This window comes from Cynocephalus volans, chromosome 12 (genome assembly GCF_027409185.1).
Source record: "Cynocephalus volans isolate mCynVol1 chromosome 12, mCynVol1.pri, whole genome shotgun sequence".
NCBI classification, from domain to species: Eukaryota; Metazoa; Chordata; class Mammalia; order Dermoptera; family Cynocephalidae; genus Cynocephalus; species Cynocephalus volans.
The window spans coordinates 12,686,081-12,703,934 of NC_084471.1; the positions used below are offsets into that span (position 1 = coordinate 12,686,081).

A 17,854-nucleotide genomic window follows, 5' to 3' on the forward strand; every position below is an offset into this window, starting at 1 on the left:
GGCTGGAGAGCCCCTCCCTTCCATCAGGCATGGAGGGTTGTTGGCTCCACCCGCACGGCAGCAGCTGGCAGAGCCCGGCTGCCCCTCCAGCCCGTGCCTCCTTTCCAGCCAGCTCCGGGGCACCCTGTGTCTGGCCCCGCCCCTCAGACTGAGGCGGGGGCGGGGCCCGGCAGCCCCAGAGCCGGCCGCGGGGAGGGCAGCCGGAGCAGGTGGAGGGCTGGCGGCGGGCTGCCATGGCTCAGCCTCCGCGTGCAGAGCCCCAACTCCCATCTCTCCCCTCCCTGCCTATCCCTGATGCCTGCCAGACTTTCGCCTCAGCCGGGGCTCCCGCCTGACCACCCTGCCCTCCCCCTCCGGGTCCGGTGGGGATTTGGGGGCTGAGCTGTCTGGGGTCCCAGAGCCGATGCAGTGCCGGTTCCTTCGGGGCCTGGCCGGCGCCCTCCTTGCCCTCCTGTGCATGGGGCTCCTGTCGCTACGGTACCACTCGAGCCTGTCCCCCCAGGGGGTGCAGGAGACCCCTGAGCTGAGCCCGCCAAGTCTGGGGTCCCGTGAGCTGCAGCTGCACGATGTCTTCATCGCAGTCAAGACTACCCAGGCCTTCCACCGCTCGCGCCTGGAGCTGCTGCTCGACACGTGGGTCTCCAGGACCAGGGAACAGGTGACAAGTGGGCGACATTGACTCTGGGAGTGACCCCCGGCCCGAGGGGCTTAGCAGGCTGGGATCCCTGGCTGCCTCAAGGGAGAAGCTGTCCACCACCTGCCTGCTCTGCAAACATCTTCCCATTCCTCCTTCCTCCGGGGCCTCTGGGGCTGTCTCCCGGAGCTTCTCTGGGCCACAGCTCCACCTCTTCTGGGGGCCAGGCTGGGCCCCTGCCCTAGCTCTTGGGTGCCTTCTGGGTCCCTCTATTCCCTGGCCACTCCGGCGGGGGCTTCACTCCTGCCCACCCGGCCCAGCCTGGCATGGGGGCCATTGGTGGGTGCTGGGCAGCTGGGCTGGAGTCCTCTTCTGAGTCGCCCGGACCCCGACCTGCATCCAGGCCTGACTCTGAGGGTGGAGGGTGGGGGGGCTGGGCAGCTGAGGCAGGAGAACGTCCAGGTGGCGCCTATCTAGGGGGAGGCAGCAAAGGCGTGGGCAGCCCCTGCCCCCCAGGCCTCTGCTGCTGAGGATGAGCCCTGAGCCATGGGGGCCGGCATCTCACCTCCTGTGCTGGTTTCCTGTGGCGCTGCCTTCAAGGGAGGAAGCTGAGGCAGTGGTGGGCAAGAGGCTGGGGGAGGCCTGCCTGGCGTGTGGGACTGTGCGCGTGCGCGGGCACGTGCATGTGTGTGTATGGGCTCACACACATGGAGCCCAAGTGTGAGTGTTAGACATGCTATGACAAACGGCATGTGGATGACACAGGTGCCTGGCTTATGACTTTCAGGGGAGGCAGCACAGACACGCTGTGCCCCTTCCAGCCCTGCCTTTCCAGCACCCAGTGACCCCCTCAAGCAAACCCAGTGATTTGGGGGTTTTGGGGACCATCTCTGAGGGAGGTGGAGGGCGGATTCACACACACGCACATGTGTGTACACACCCTGTCCCCACTTTGGTGGCTGGCTCAGTGGGAGGAAGTGACTGAGTCTTTAGAGGTGTTGAGGGCTCCTGGGAGACCAAAGAGAGGGGGAGGTGATTCCTGGAAGAGGCCAGGGCCCCTGGGGGGCACCCTGCCCTGATTTCCTGGCACCAAAACCCTTGCACCTGAGATCAACCCTTTCCCAGCTGTGCCCCCAGCAGCCCAGCTCTTCCCTGGGCCCCCACACAGCTTCTCATCCTAGAGAGATCCTGGTTTCGTCTGCGGAAGCCACCAAGGCTGGTTCTCCCTGCAGACCTTCCTGTTTACAGCTCTGTGTCTGTGTGTACCCGGGAGTGTGGCCTCACGTGGTCTGAGGACCTTTCCTGTCTTGATCACCATAATGGTGCCCTTGCTCCGGATGAGGAAACTGAGGCCAGAGAGGGGGCCATGCTCACCAGCGTCACCCAGAAGGCCTGAGGGGGCAGAGGCCAGAGGGACCCAGACTCCAGCTTCCAGCTGGGTGCCTCTCTCTCAGCTGAGGCCTGGGAGCCCAGATCTGCCTGGGTCACTGGGCTACAGGAGAGGGTCCTGGGGCCTTCATCTGGGAGGCTGTGCCTGGCAGTCCCAGGCCTGCAAAGGCCAATCAGATGGCCCAGGTGGGGGTTGGGAATGCCTGCCAGCGGCTTACCTCTGAGGGACTGCATATTGCATGTGTCTGTCCACTTAACTTCACAGCAACCCGAGTGAGGAAACTGAGTGGCTATGTAGAGGTAGGAGATGAATTCACTCAGTAGGACCCCCGAGCAAGGGCAGAGTCTAGAAATCTTGTCCTTTAAGTTGAAAGGAGAAAAGATGCTCAGATGGAGGAAGGGCTGGGGGGACAGGGAGACCCAGTCTTGCCATCCCGTCATCTCTCACCCTTTGGCTCATTTCTCTCTGTTACCTTGGTCAAGGCCCTCCCCCTTTTGGCCCTCAGTTTCCCCATCTGCACAGGACAGGAGTGTCTGGAATGGGCCTGAGCTGGTTAACTCCAGCACTGGGCTTCTGTCCCGGCTTGTTAAGTCTAGTTAAGGGCGGTCGGGTGGCAGGTGGGCTTTTGTGGCCTGGGCTGAGGGGCTGGGGCTCGTGTGCCGGCCTTTGTCCCCTGGAGTGGGTGGGCAGGGGGAGGAGTGTTTTATGCTTGGGGGGATTCTTTCTCTTCCCTACAGTCCCCTCATGGGCAGGGAGAAGAGGGGCTGTGGAGGGGAGGTGGCAGCAGCCCCTCATCTCCCCTTCTCTGCAGCAGATGGTCCCCGGCCACCCCCTCCCCTGCCCAGCAGGCTGCTTGTCCCTTTGTTTTCCTGACGCCTGTGAAGTTTTAACCATTGTCAGGGTCCCCTCCTTAAACAAATTAAATGCAGCCCTCGGCTCAGAGGAAACTTCCCATCACTCTGTGCCAACCTCAGGATTCCCAAGGACTGAAACCACCTGCCCCGGTTCTGGGCTCCCCCCGCTCCCCCCTGCTTTATTTGGACTTACTAGTTCTTCATCAACAAACATTCCCTAGCCCATTTGGCCCATGCTCCAAAGTCAAGAGAGCTCAATTATCCGGTGGCTGTTTGGTGGCACAAGTTTGCCAGAGAGTAGGGCAAGAAAAGCCTGACTTCTTTTACAGTATCCTTCGAGGCTGTGTTGGGAACAGACTTGGTGGGGGGCAGCACCAGGCAGGGAGGCCAGGGAAGGGGCGATTGCAGCAAGGCAGGCAGGGGGTGACCATGGTGGCCGGACCAGGGGTGACTGTGGAGGCTGGAGGGTTGAGGCCGAATCTTGGATAATCTGAAGGCAGGGAGGACAGAATTTGCTGACAGACTGGATCTGAGGCGGGAGAGAAAGGGAGAAGGCGGGGGTGACTCCAGGGTCCCAGCAAGTGGGAAGGCAGAGCTGGGAGGGAGGAACAGTTCTTGGGGGAGCGGGGGGCTCAGTCTTGGTGCATTAAGCCCCTTGGGGGAGATGTCGTGGCTGCAGGGATTTGAGAGCTTGGAGCTCAGGGGAGAGGCCGGGGATGGAGGTGTGAACGTGAGTCTCCAGCTTCCTGGTGATGGCATCACTGAGGGACGGGGCGAGTTGGAGAAGAGGACCAGGGCTGGGCTTGGGCCTCCAACACTCACCCCGTGAAAGTCCAGGGGCCCCCAGTGTTAGCTAAATCTGACGGTGGGAGACAGACCCCAGGGAGAGGGGCTCAGAAGGTGGGCCCTGTCCAGGCCTCCCTGAGGAGAGCCACGTGTCAGGACAAGGAAATGAACTGGACCCGTCCTGGGCTTCCAGGATGCCATTGTCTGTGGGGAGAGACCAAGAGAAAAATTTCCATTACCAAAGGGGTTGCTGTTACCATAAGGAGGAATGGGGTGAGGAACACTTAGGAGGGGGGTCCCTAAAATAGCTGGCAGGGTGTCGGGGAGGCTTCCTGGAGGAGGCCATGTCTGCGCTGGGAGTTAGAGGCTGGGAAGAGGGCAGAGCTGTGCAAAGGCTCAGGGGTGTGTGAGTGTGTGCGGCACATTGGGGAACTGAAAGAAGTTCGGGCTAAGAGAGTCCCCGGGGGTGGGGCAGGAAGTCATGAGATAAGGCTGCCACATTTAGGAGGCTGGCCTTTATCCCAAGAATAGTAAGGAGCCACAGACTGTGTTAGTGGGAGGCTGGTAGTGGTGGGTAGGGGAGTTATCTGATTCTGGTGCTGACAGGAAAACAGAACTGAGGGAATGAGGCAGTCTTGCAATAACCCACTGTGAGCTGGCAGGGGCTCAGGAGCAGGCCTGTGGCTGTGGGCCTTTGGAGACAGGCTTGATTCCCTCTTGCTCCTTCCTGTGCCCAACCCTGGCTTCTGGCCTCCTGGGCTCCCGTGCCTCAGTTTCCCCTGGAGTACAAGAAGCCGTATCACTGTCAACCCTTCCTTATTCTTTTACACATGATCTTTTTTTTTTTTTTTTTTTTTTTTTTTTAAAAGATGACCGGTAAGGGGATCTCAATCCTTGGCTTGGTGTGGTCAGCACCACGCTCAGCCAGTGAGCGAACCAGCAGTCCTTATATAGGATCCAAACCTGTGGCCTTGGTGTTATCAGCACTGCACTTTCCCGAGTGAGCCATGGTTCGGCCCCTTTTTATACATGATCTTGTTTCACTCTCACAGTCACTACTCTCCCCCATTTTACAGATGGGTAAACTGAGGCTTAAGGCAGGGCCTGTTCTGATCCGAAGGACTGATTCCTGGAAAAGAGGGAGAGGTACACGGGTGAGCAGAGAGGGGCATTGCAGTTGGAGGCCCCGAGCTTGGTGGGAGGACAGGGCTAGGCTAGGTGTGGCCTGAGTGGGATGAGGGAGTTGAGGGGCTTTAAACAGGTGGGACACTTTCTCCTTGGTCCTCACTTTGAAGAGGTTCAAAATTGTCCCAGTTCCTGGCAGGACAGCTCACAGGACAGAGAAGCCCTCACTGGCCCTCAGGGTGCTCGGTGGACTAGACGACCTGCTTGGGCAGAAGAGAAGCTCTGCACATGCTGGGCTGGGCATGGAATGGGTGCTTGACATGCCCCTGGATGGGCACGTCTCTGTCTTGCCCACCTCCTGCTCTGGAGGCTTTGTCTCTGCCTCTCATAAGTTTGTGTTTGGTTTATTTAGGGGCTGCGTGGCTTCCACCTGCCCTGGAGGTGGCGAGAAGAGGTCCAAGGCTCATGGGTTGGAATCCCAGCTCGGCACTTGCCAACCTCAGTCCATCGCTTGGCCTCAGTTTTGTCATCTGTGAAGGGGACAGATCACCACACCTGCCTCATGAGATTTAGAGAGGGTCATGGGGGAGCTCCTGGTGGCATGCAGGTCCGATCTGGGAGAGCCGGATTGGGCTCTGATGCAGACTTTCCGAGATGCTTATGGGCCTCAGCACTTGTACAGTGGGTTTGCGTGACTGCGAGAGTACGACCGTCTCCCTAAGTGCTGTGTCCCAGGGTGTGGGTGTGTGGGTCTTTTCACAGAGTCTGTCTCCTGACAAAAGGTCTAGGGTTGTGTATATGTGACTGAGGAGTGAGTGTGTGTCTGTGTGTGTGATAGAAGAGGGTGTGATTCCACCGAGGGGGTGTGACTATGGCTGGGTCCCTGTGGGTGCTGCTCTGTAAGGGGATGGGTGTGTGTGACACTGTGGGCTTGTGCACACCCCGACGTTGTGTGTCTGCAAAAACTGGTGGTGCAGGTGTGTGTGTGTGTGTGTGTGTGTGTGTGTGTGTATGTGTGTGTTGTATGTTGTCCTAAAGGAGCATGTGACCGTGAGAGGGGTAAGTGTCACTGGAGGAGGACAGAGCTGGCTCTGTGTGTCCACTTGGATGGGTGGTTATCTAGGGCTCAGCTGGGGTGTGCTGCAGACTGGCCTGGGGCTACCGTTGGCTGACCTGAGTCCTGACCCCTCTTTCTCCTTTCTAGACATTCATCTTCACCGACAGACCAGACGAAGGCCTCCAGGAGAGACTGGGTAACTCTGCCTGGTCTGGGCGGGGGCATGTTGGCTGTTGCCAGGGAAAGCTGGGGTGGCTGTACCCTGGCCTGGGGGATCGCAGGAAACAGGGCTGTCTATCCTTGCCATGTGGGGATTTCCCTTTGCCTAGGAGGGGAGCAGGCTTCCTCCCTGGAAATGAGTGTGGGTGTGGGTATGGGCAGGAGCTGTGCTGGACAAGGCCCTGGACACCTGGGTCCCAGCCCAGCCAACTGTCCACTAGCTCTGTGGTCCTGGGCAGGTCAGCCCTCCCTGGGCCTCAGTTTTGCTGTGCATGTCATAGGAGTGGTGGGCCGCTCCAGGCTCTCCGAGGCCAGCCTTGCTCTGTGTGCTCACAATGTTCAGGGCTGTGGGGGGAAGCTGGGCAGGCTCCCCTGACTCCTCCTCGCTTCTCCAGGGTCCCACCTTGTGGTCACCAACTGCTCCGCGGAGCACAGCCACCCAGCTCTGTCCTGCAAGACGGCTGCTGAGTTTGATGCCTTCTTGGCCAGTGGGCTTAGGTGAGTGTTTCTGGGTCTCTCGGGGTAGAAGTGGCCTTTGCCTCAGGCTACCTCAGTGCTGTGTCAGAAAACAGTGACATGTTCTGGACACAATGAATATGACCCCTGGGCCTCCTGGGGTCTGACTCCAGCCACCACCTACCTAGCAGGTCGCGTGCACTGGACTGGGCAGCCCGGCTGAGTGCAAATTCTGCCATTCACTGACCGTGAGACCTTGAGTGAGCATCTTAACCTCTCGGAGTCCTGGTCCTCATTTGCTGAGTGGGTACACCTTCCTCACGAGCTTACACCACAGGCTGCCTGGCATAAGACAGGTGCCTTAATGTCAGCCACCCCCACCCCTGCCCTGAAGCTACGTGTTGACTGGCTGTGGAGGCGCAGGGCCAGCCTGGCCGGCTGGTAGCCCGGGCTGGCTTCGACCCAGGATCCCCCTACCCCAAGACTAGTTCACTGTCTCCCTCCATCCCTACAGGTGGTTCTGCCATGTGGACGATGACAACTATATGAACCCGAGGGCACTGCTGCAGCTGCTGAGAACCTTCCCGCCGGCCCACGACGTCTATGTGGGGAGGCCCAGCCTGAACCGGCCCATCCACGCCTCTGAGCCGCAGCCCCACAATCGCACGGTCGGCGTCACCCTCCTTTTTTGTCCCGGGGGTGGGGGTGTGGTGGAGAGGGGGGTTGGTTGTAGGTTTCAGATCTGGCCCACCTCTGCAGGTTTGGGCGGGTGGCTTCGCCTCTTTGAGCCTCAGTTTCCCTCTCTGTGAAATGGGGAGGTTGAGATAATGCAGGTGAGACATGGAGACGGGCGCATAGCAAGGCCTCAGTCACCCAGGAGCTTTGTCCTGGTCACACAGTGAATTCAGGTACTGGAACACTGCTGGGCCAGGTGATAAATGGCTGCTGCTCGGAGCCCCAGAACACTCTCCTCCCTTGGGTAGACCCCTCTCTCCAGACTTCTTCACTGACCAGAAACTGAAGAGTGGACACTTGGCACAGCTGGGGGCCCCAGTACCAGCTTCAACTCCAGACCTGCATGGACACAGATGAGGGTGGCCAGGTCTAGAAAACAAATAAACAGGAAAAGCAGGATACCCAGTTAAATTTGACTTTCAGATAAACAATGAAGAATTTTTTAGTATAAGTATGTCCCGAACGTTACATGATTCTCCTCTTGTCCCCAGGACCCGCTGGGCTTCAGGTGTTGGAGTGGCCCCAGGGAAAGGCAGGTCAGGAGGTCCCCTCTCTAGAGGCAGGGCCTTGTGCAGGAGCTGGGCACTCTGTGGGGCTTGCTGTCCTTTCCCATGTCACCATCTGCTTCATTAGGGAGACCAAGAATGTAAGATACAAAGTCTTAATTATCAGCAGCTAATCAGCCTCTGAGCCCTAATTAAATCCTCCCGAGCCCCGTGTGTGTGTGCGTGTGCGCGTGCGCGTGCGCGTGCGTGTGCGTGTGTGTGCACACGCGTGCATTTCCAGGTGAGCCAAGGGGCCCCCCAAGCACCCACACCACTTTGTCCCTGCCCACTCACCTCTGCTTAATCAGTTTGCCTTTGGGGTTGAGAACTCCACTCTGGAGCCTGACTCCTGGGTTCCCATGCCAGACCTGCCACCTCCTGGCTTTGTGACCTTGATTGAAGTCACCTAACCTCTCTGTGCCTCCATTTTCTCATCTGTGAAATGGGTGAAAACAGCCCCTTCTCACAGGGTGGTTGTGAGCATGGAAGAAAGAATGAAATGAGGTCAGCTATCTGAGACCTTGGAAGGAGGCCTGGCATGTAATAGACATTCCTAAGTGTTAGTGATCAGTGTCTGACTTAGCATTTGACTCAGCTCAGCCTTCGCTTCTGAGCTGTGTCTTTCTCGGGCAGGTTCAGCACCTGACTCTGCACACCAGGCCCTGTCCCCTTCCTTGTTACACACCCCAAAGTGGGACCCCAGGACTCTGCCCTGGAATGTGGCAGAACCCCAAAGTGTCCAGGCCTGTTCAGACCCTGGGGCCCCCCAGGGTGGGATGGCAAGGGGGTAAGAGCTCCGGCTTGGGGTCAGTCCCAGCTCTGGGGCCTCAGGCAAGTGACCTCACTTCTTTGTGCCTCGGGCACCTCTTCTGGCACAGTAAGTGCTCAGGGCCAGGCAGTTGCATTGCTACTGCTGTTGTCGTTACTATAATTATCCAGGAGCAGAAGCCACGCACTCATTAATTCGTTAGACAAGCACTTAGTGGGCACCTCCTGTGTGTCCTTTCCTCGAGAGCACGTTCACTCTGCCTTGCTGAGCCCTGACCTTTCTCTAAAAGGGCAACGTTTCTAGAGGTCGGCTAATAGAGGTGGTTAGGAGGAGGACTCCTCTGCGCCAGGAGAACCATCAGATTTCAGAACTAGAGCAGACGGTGTGCTCACAGGTGACAAATCTGAGGCCCAGAGAGGGGAAGTGACTTTCTCAACGTCACCCAGTGCAGTGGAGGAGGTGGGCCCTCAGAGCCAGGCTTCCTAATTCCCCTCCCAGGGCTCTTCTCACAGATGCATCACTGGAGATAACCCAATGCAACATGCATCAATTGAGCACCAGCTGTATACTTGGGAGAAGGTAACCTTAGGGAACTTGTTAGACCAAGAGATGGTACAGCTGAAAGGGTCTAGTGGTTCCCAAACGTCTTAGAGAAGTTCATGGGTGAATTTATGGGTCCTCATAGAGGAAGGGAAGAGACCGTGGGCTGTGACAATGTCAGGCAGGGGCAGAAAGTGGTTTAACCCCCAAAGGGAAGTTATTGTTCCTGTGAGTGAGATGTCCAGGGGTTTGCTGGCCTTGGGCTCATAGGCCTGTCTGTCCTCAGTTTACTCCATGAGAGGCCCTCACTCTCTCTCTCTCTCTCTTTTTTAAAGATAACCGGCAAGGGGATCCTGACCCTTGACTTGGTGTTGTCAGCACCACGCTCTCCCAAGTGAGCTAACCGGCCATCCCTGTATAGGGATCTGAACCCATGGCCTTGGTGTCACCAGCACCACACTCTCCCAAGTGAGCCATAGGCCAGCCCCTCATTCTCTTTTTTTGCACAAAGCTTTCTTGGTCCGTCCCAGGAGTTGAGAGTGGGGAAGCCAGTGGAGATGGCTGGGTGTATGTGGCATCAGGACTGTAGCTCCCCAGTCTCATGACCCAGTAGAGAGTGTCTCTTCCTCACAGTCAGTAGATAATGCTCAGGGAAGGACTTTGATCGGCTGGCCTAAGTCATGTGCTTGTTGCTGAACCAATCACTTGGTCAAGGGATGTGGTCTTGTGATTGAGCATTCCCAAGGCACCTGCCCACCTCTGTGGCCTAGGGGAGCAGGTGCTGTGTCTGGCAGTCCCTCCTAAGCCATATGGAGTGAGGTAGAGACATTTCTCAGGGGTAGGGGGTAAGGTGTGCTGGGTGGACAAAATGACACCCCTCCCCACCGTTAGCCAGAATCCAGTTGGATTTGGGTCTGATCGGTGACTTCATCACTCATGATTAGCTATGTGACTTTGGGCCTCAGTTTCTTTATCTATAAAATGAGCATACTAATGCCAGTCTATACCAAGACTCTAGTGAGATGTGACATAAAGAGCTTTTGAGCCATGATGGTTGGGGGTGACAGGTGGCTTGGCTGTCCCCCATCCACCACCCCAAGGCTCACCCAGCACCTTGGCCCTCTTCTCTCCCAGAGGCTGGTACAGTTTTGGTTTGCCACCGGGGGCGCTGGCTTCTGCATCAACCGCAAACTGGCTTTGAAGATGGCCCCATGGGCCAGGTAAGCAGAGACCCAGGGGCTGGCAGGAGGGCAGGGAGGAGGCGGCTACCATTGTGCATGAGGGGCCTTTGCAGCAGGAAGGGCTTGAAAATGAGCTCAGGAGAAACTGCCCCTCCTTTATTCTGTGTCACAATGGCACAGTTAGTGGTGTGCAAGCCACCTGCCACCTGCCCTCAGGGATGCAGGGTTTAGTGCATCCTACCATGCATGGCAAGCTGCGTCAGCTCCGGGAGCCTCAGTCTTCCGTCTGTAAATGGATCTGCTAATACAATGACCAGTGGTATGTTGAGAGGGTTAAGTGAGGAAGTGTTAGGGCTGGCACCTGGTAGGAGCCAGGGAAACATTAGGTCCTATTTGCAACCCTCTTCTGACTGGTCAATGCCACAGGGGAGGGGAAGGCCAAATGTAGGGCTCTGAGAGGTGGGAGAAGGGCCTTCTGGTTGGGGACAGGAGGAAAGGCTCCCTGGAAGAGGCATTGGAGCTGGGACAGCCCTAGAGGGCCCCAGATGAGGGGGATCCTAAGGGTAGTAGAAGCCCTCAGTATGGGGGGGGGGTGCCCTGGTATTCTAGAAGTGGCAAAGGCCTGGCCTCTCGAGGTCTTCCTGGGCAGGCTGTTATGATCATTAACAGCAACATCAGAGGCCACTTCCTTGTATTGAGGGTCGCCTCTGAGCCAGGCCTGTGCTTCACCAAGAGGATCATGATACCTGGGAGAGAAGATGGTATTAGCCTTGTTTCTACAGCTGAGGAAACTGAGGCCCTGAGAGGTTAAGCAAGTCCAAGGTCACCCAAGTTCAAGGACAGCCAGCTGCTGGGTTTGGGTCCAAGGCTTGTGTGCTTTGCCACGACACCAGCTTGCCCTGCCTTGCCCTGGATGGGAGGTGTCCTGGTGGGGGGGATTCATGCTGGAGCGGGAGTAGGCATGTTGTCCTAGGGCGTGTCTACGGCAGGCATGTGCACATGACTAGGCCATCCCTGTGCCTGGGGTGCCCCCAGCCAGGCTTCTGCCCACCTCTATATTACCTTTGTGTGGAATGGACTAAGCCCCCCGCCTACCCCTGCAGGTGCAGCTCACGGACACACAGCTTAGGGAGGGGCAGAGACTGCACCCACTCGCCATGGCTGCGTCCTAGGAAGGGGCATTAATGGGGTGTGTGCGTCAGGTGATATCCCTGTCTGGAACACTTCTCCCCTCCCTCAAAACTGGCTGACTCCAGCTCATCCATAAGACTCCATTTAAAACCAGCCACCTCCTCTGGGAATCCCACCTCTCTCTCCCTGTGCCCCCCAGGCTGCGAGCTTCCCTCTGTCTTAGCACTGGTCTTGCTCTGAATGACCAGCTCGCCCTTCTGTCTGCCCCCAGGAGGGGCCTTGCTGCCGAGAGCAGGCAGCACTTCTTTCTCTCCTCTGTATCCTCAGCCCTAGCATGGCATCTAGTGCCAGGTGGATTCTGAAGCTCGACAATGAATAAACGAGCAAATGAATGAAAAAAAAGAAAGGAAGAGAAGGAAAGGATACATTTATAAAGGGCTTCACCTCGCTATTCCTGCACTTAGTCCTCATGACAGTTCTATGAAGGCAGGCCCTTTATCATCCCATTTCACAGCAGAGGAGACTGAGGCTCCCCAAGGTTTGGACTTGCTTGAGGCCATACAACATGCAGAAGCAGAAGCTAGAGCCGAGCTCTGCTCTGCCGGGTGGACCCGGTGGAGGTAGAAGCTGGGGAACTCTCGGTGTAGAGGGCCTGAGCCAGTGGCTACAGTCCAGCTCTGTCCCTCAGCGGCTCCCGCTTCGTGGAGACATCTGCTCTCATCCGGCTCCCCGATGACTGCACTGTGGGCTACATCATCGAGTGCAAGCTGGGTGGCCACCTGCAGCCCAGCCCCCTCTTCCACTCCCACCTGGAGACCCTGCAACTGCTGGGAGCTGCCCAGCTCCTGCAACAGGTGAGCTGGCCTTGCGGCAGGTGGCAATGGGGGAGGAGGGTGGGAGAAGGAGAGGTCCCCCCAAAGGAACATAGGGTGTCCTTTACCCACTCCCTCCTGGTATTTGAAATTAACCCAGAACTCTAGATTATGAGGCCTGGCTGTACCCCATTGATGGAGAAATTGAGGCCCAGTATGGCAAAGGGTCCCCTAAGGACACACAGTGACTCGGCTCTCTTCACCTCCAACCCTCAAAGCTCAGCAGTTGGGAAGCTGAAATTCTTTGGTCCTCAAGTGCACAGATGAGACGAAGCTGTCTCCAGATTACTATCACCCTGCTCCCCACCCCCTGCCTCCTGTCCCCTTCTCTGCTCTTCAATCTCCCACCCTCCCTACATCCCTCCTAAGGAGCCAGGCCAGCTCTTTCTTTTATTTTTTTCAGGCCAGCCCTTTCTTTTATTTTTATTTTTATTTTTTTTCAGGCCAGCCCTTTCTGACTTTTCTCCTTCATCAAAACTTTCCTGTCCACTGGTCACTGCTTTTTCTTCCTACCCTGAGGTCACTGGGAAGGCACAGGTCTTTACGGGGACACTCAGCCATCATGTTAGGCTGGGGGAGGAACGGGACCCCGTCCCACCACCTGGCAGGTAATGACTCTGCTGATAGGTCAAACTGGCTCTGCCCTGCAGATGCCACCCCCCAACTCTGTAGATGATCCTGGCTTAGGAGGGCCACCCCCAACCAGGCTGGGATCTTCCACCTGCCAGTCTTAGTCAGACCCTTTTGGGTACAAGTGACAGAACCTCAATGTGGACTGGCTAAACACAAAAGGAAAAGTATTGGCTTGCTCACATAACTGAGAAGCCGAGGGCCTGGCTTGCTAGGTCTGGCTGGGTCTAGGTGTTCAGACAGTGTCCTGGGACGCTGTCTCCACTCTCGATTGCTGTCCCTCACGCTGGGCTCATCCTCAGGCAGGCTCACCTCTCATGCTGCCAGATGGCTGCCCCTGGTTTCCACCCCATCACTGGAAGAGAGCACCTCCTTCCTCCAGACCCCAGAGCTGGTCTTCATTGATCTGATGGCCTGGCTTGGGTCACATAATCTGTCTCCTCCCAGCTCCTGAATTAGTGTTGATTGGCCAGGCCTGGAACTGGGGTGTGGGTTCAGTTTCATTAAGACTGTGGGGCCTGAAGCCAAGGAAGGGGGGCAGATTTTGGGCAGCATAAAACAGGGCACCCTAAAGGTTAGAGTTTCCTGAGCACCCACCATGCCACACACCATGCCGGGGGCCTTACCTTCTTTAACTCTCTGGTTCCTCAAAATATTCTCATGAGGTCAGTGCTAACATTATTCCCACTCTACAGATGCAGAAACTGAGGCTCAGACAGCTGAACTAACCATGGCACACAGCTAGTATAGGGAAGAGGGGGATTTGAGCCCTCGCTAGGTGGCCCCTGAGCCCACGGTCTTTAATCACTGTGCTCAACTACCTCTTAGCTGAAAACGTCCATGTCCTTATTTCATGGTGGGGCAGCGGCTCTAGGTGGGAGGGGATTTGCCAAATAAGTCTCCGAAAACCTCAGTTCTGGTCTAGACATGCAACTTACTGGAAAGGTGCCTTCCTTGTGGAGGCTCAGTTTCCAAATCTGTAGGATAGGGGTGTTGTCCCAGCCTCACAGGTAAACTGAACTCTTGAGGGGACAAATGCGTTTACGGGCATAAAAGTGCTCTGCAAGCTGCAAAGTACCTTTGCGGAGTGGGATGGGTTGCTTAGTGAAGCGCCCATTGCCAATGGCAGGATTTCAGGAGCAGAGACAGGTTTTCTGCACCTCTGGAAATGCCTTCTGTGCCTTCTCTGCTTCTGCCAAAATGCTGCCCCCTGGTGGGGATCCCTAGTGGCACACCCCCAACACTTCCTCTCTTCTCTGCTTCTCCCTGCTCAGGTCACCCTCAGCTACGGTGTCTTTGAGGGGAAACTCAACGTCATTAAGCTACAGGGCCCCTTCTCCCCTGAGGAGGACCCCTCCAGGTGGGTCTGTCGGCTGAAACTGTAGGATGGGAGGGGTGGGGGCTGAGTCCAGGCATCGACAGATGGGGGAGCCGGAAGGGAAAGCAGCGGCACAGGCCCAGAGGGTTGACAGCTGTGGAGGGAGTGGATTTCAGTCCCCTCTGCCACTGGCTTGCTGTGTGATCTTGGACAAGTGTCTAGCCTTCTCTGGGCTTCAGCCTCCCCATTTGTAACACACGGAGGCTGGACATTGTGGATCTGTAGGGCTCCCCCAGCCCTGATCTTCTGGGATTCCTCAGGAGCCCCTGGAAGACTGAAATGTCTTCACTGAGCGAAGAGGATGCTCTATGGTGGAACTTCAGGTGCTGGCAGGGAATTTTTAATTTAATTTTTTTAAGCTCTTGGTTTCTTTGATACTCTTAACTGGTTCTTCTAGGTGGACAGAGGGTTGGAATGGCACCTTCCAGTTCTGCCCAAAACAGGACTTAGGGAGACTGGGGCTGCCTAATTCAGCCGCCATTGGCATGGAGCAGACTTGGAGCAGAGCCTGTGGCATCAGCTTCCTTTCTGCACACCCCTGCCAGCTGAGGGTGCCTTGTGCTCCTGGCTGGGGCGGGTGGTGGAGGGTAGAGAGAAGTGGGGGAGGCACATGGACCCTGGGCCAACAGTTCAGTCCCAGAGTCGATGCTTGATCCCCTCCCAGCATCTCTGCCAGGCGACAGGCTGGCTTCCGCTTGCACGCCTCCAGCCACGGGGAGCTCCTTCCTCCTGTGGCATTCTGTTCTTTCTCTGGGCAGTCTGACTGTCCCCCAACCCCTCTACTCCATTCTGGCCCCTTGTCAGTGACATGTGGAGATCCTGGGAACTGGGGAAGGAGGCCTGATCCTGCCTTCAGGGGATCGAACAGGGACTCAGGGGCAATGGGTGGGGAAGGGAATGGGGTGAGCTCTCGTCCAGAGGGGGTCCTGGGGGGTGAGGGGTCCGGGGTACGGGTTGTACTGGAGATGGAGGGGAAGTGTAGGAGTGCAGGTCACCATTATGTGAGAGTGTTTACTGGGGATGGGGGCTGGCCAGGGAAGGCCTCTCTGAGGAGGCGACATGTAGGACCATGTAGGACCTGAGGGGCTAGCAGGAGGTAACTAGGAGAGGAGGGGGATGGCAGAGTGCTCCAGGGGGAGGGGACAGCATATGCAAAGGCCTGGCGGTGGGAGGCAGGTGTTGACCTGCTCAAGGAAGTAAAGGAAGCCAGTGTAAGCAGAGTGTGGAGAAGAGGAGAGAGTGGGGTCCCATTCAGCCAGGGAGGAGGCACAGGACCTCCCTGAGGCCTCGGTAGGTTCTGTCTGGACTTTGGACTTACCTGAAGTTTGGGAGCCCTGGGGGACCTGGGCTCCTGGCCCTGAGGTTCTGCAGAGCTGCCTGCCCTGGGGCAGAGAACTCACTGCTATTCTGAGGGCCCTGGGGCCACGGCTGTGTTGAATAAGTTGGACCTCACAAGGAGCCAGAGTTTGGCTCAATATAGGAACAACAATTCAAAATTCTAAGATGAAAGGGGCTGCTTTCTAACAGGATGAGCTCCCCACCAGGGGAGAGGTGTAAACTATACCTATCCTGCCAAGAAATTTAAAAATCAAGGTTAAATTTCCTCTAAGCTTGAAGATTCTAGAATTCATAGATTCCTGCCTAATGGGTTTGGAGCCAACTGGAGACTTAAATACGCGTGGTCAGATGATCTGGTCCCAGTTGAAGTCTCTTTATGGCTTCTCTGGCTTTTGAAATTTCTCTAAACCAGTGGTTCTCAACCAGGGCTGATTTTGCCCCCACAGAGGACATTTGGCAACATCTGCAGACATTTTTGATTGTTATGACTTGGGGGCATGCTACTGGCATCTAGTCTGTAGGGGCCAGGGATCTGCGAAACATCCTACAATGCACAGGGCAGTTCTGACAACAAAGAATTATCTGGCACCAAATATTAATAGTGCTGAGGTGGAGAAACTCTGTTCCAAACCACCTGTGTGGCATGTGCCCCCTAGGAGCCCGTGGGGCAAGGGTAGGAGTGGAGGTGACCATCTCGTCCATTTCTGGTCTCTCTGCAGGTTTCGCTCCCTTCATTGCCTCCTCTACCCAGAAACGCCCTGGTGTCCACAGCTGGTTGCCCGATGAGTCCTGAGCTGCAGGGGCTGAGGCTTTTGGCTGTCCCTCACCTCCCAAGGCAGCACTAGGGCCCTGGCAAGTGCCCTGTGGTAGGCAGTCCCTGGCAGGGCCTCTGGGTGGTGGGCAAGACCAGGATCTGGATGGTAGCTGACTTTGAAGGCATCCAAGGACCCTGGGACGTGAATTGAACAGACCAAGGACCAAGTGCAGCAGGAAATGGCCAGAGAGGCTGGATCTCCAATCACTCAAGGGACCCCGGAGGACTAATGTCAAAGTCTGTGACAGATCCTGTTGTTGCTGACGTCTCCAGGAGCAGGAGGTCGTTGCTCCCCAACCCTCGTTAACAGGGTCAGATTTTGTTCGGAGCCTCAGCACGCCCAGATGCAGTGAAGGATCATAATGGGTCCCAGCCAGTCATGGCGACCCTTTCGCTTACTTTCTCGGCCTCCCTTGCTGTTAGGGGCCACCATGTGACCCAGCTCTGGCCAGAGGGAACTAAGCAAAACTAACAGAGAAGTTTCTGGGGGATGGTTTTGCAGTCCCATACCCCATCTTCCTGCTCTGAATGTGGGTGTGATGGCTGGGTCTGGGGCAGCCTCCTTGCCACCAACAAGGAAATGTCAAGACAATCACCCACAGCTATCCCCTCCAGCATCTGGTTCTGTAAGAAAATTAAACCCTTATTTGTTTATGTCTCTCTTGGTCCAGTTTTCTGTTACATGCAGCCAAACTGTTCCTGAGTGGGACAGGGTATTGGATCTGTCTGTCACAGTGGTGATGGTGGTCACTTATGGTGATGTGGTATAATGTTTGTAAAGGGCATGGCAGAGAACCTGGCACAGAGAGAGGAAGGGCTCAGTGAAGTGACTGTTATTAGTGTGTGCATGTGTCATGTTGTGTGAGGGTGTGTGTGTGTGTGTGGTACCCTTCTATGCCTCTGTGCATAAGGATGAACGTGTGGTGCACATGTGTATTTGTGGCCACGTCACACGTTTGCACATGATGTATACACATGTGAGTGTGTGTGCGCTGTGAGGCGCTGGCATGCTGGGATTTGTTCCTCCTTTTCTCTGTCTTCAGAGCCTGGGTTAGGGGAGGTCAGAGAATCAGGGAAGGCAGAATGGAGAGCAGGAGCTGAGGGGTTCAGCCTCGGGTGTCAGACAAAGGGGCCAAGGGGCAATTTGAAAGCCAAGGCTGAATAAATGCAAGTGCCTCAGAACTTCAGGTCCTAAAAAAGTTGGACAAATGAATGAAAGTGATCGTGGGGAACTTCAGGCATGGTAGCTCTGGGTGGGGCTGAGTTAGGAAAGAAAGGTCTCTACACCCCACCAGGCGTCAAGCCCAGTAATGCTGGGAGTTGGGGTCACAGTGGGGCTCTGTGATAGGGGAGGAGAGGAGAGATTCTGAGGGCTTCAGGGGCTCGACCCAGGCAGCCAG

At 56.4% G+C, this 17,854-nt stretch overlaps 1 protein-coding gene across 2 annotated transcripts; it reads left to right on the forward strand.

Moving 5' to 3' along the window:
* The first annotated feature begins 403 nt into the window (after positions 1-403).
* On the forward strand, positions 404-16,426 carry MFNG (MFNG O-fucosylpeptide 3-beta-N-acetylglucosaminyltransferase). Of its 2 annotated transcripts, XM_063076066.1 has the most exons (8): positions 404-658; positions 5,994-6,042; positions 6,461-6,563; positions 7,036-7,189; positions 10,245-10,330; positions 12,111-12,276; positions 14,199-14,284; positions 16,360-16,426. In XM_063076066.1, exons 1-8 carry the CDS (start codon positions 404-406, stop codon positions 16,424-16,426), a joined length of 966 nt encoding a protein of 321 aa, XP_062932136.1. The 2 variants fall into 2 exon arrangements, with proteins under 2 accessions (XP_062932136.1, XP_062932137.1); XM_063076067.1 differs by lacking the exon at positions 5,994-6,042 and having other exon boundaries at positions 404-665.
* The last annotated feature ends 1,428 nt before the right edge of the window (positions 16,427-17,854 follow it).

Excerpts from the sequence above, each read along its gene's own strand:
- MFNG (XM_063076066.1), top strand. The coding sequence starts at position 404 with ATGCAGTGCCGGTTCCTTCGGGGCCTGGCCGGCGCCCTCCTTGCCCTC. Across the intron at positions 659-5,993 it reads TCTCCAGGACCAGGGAACAG|ACATTCATCTTCACCGACAG; the intron begins GTGACAAGTGGG and ends TCTCCTTTCTAG. Across the intron at positions 12,277-14,198 it reads CTGCCCAGCTCCTGCAACAG|GTCACCCTCAGCTACGGTGT; the intron begins GTGAGCTGGCCT and ends CTCCCTGCTCAG.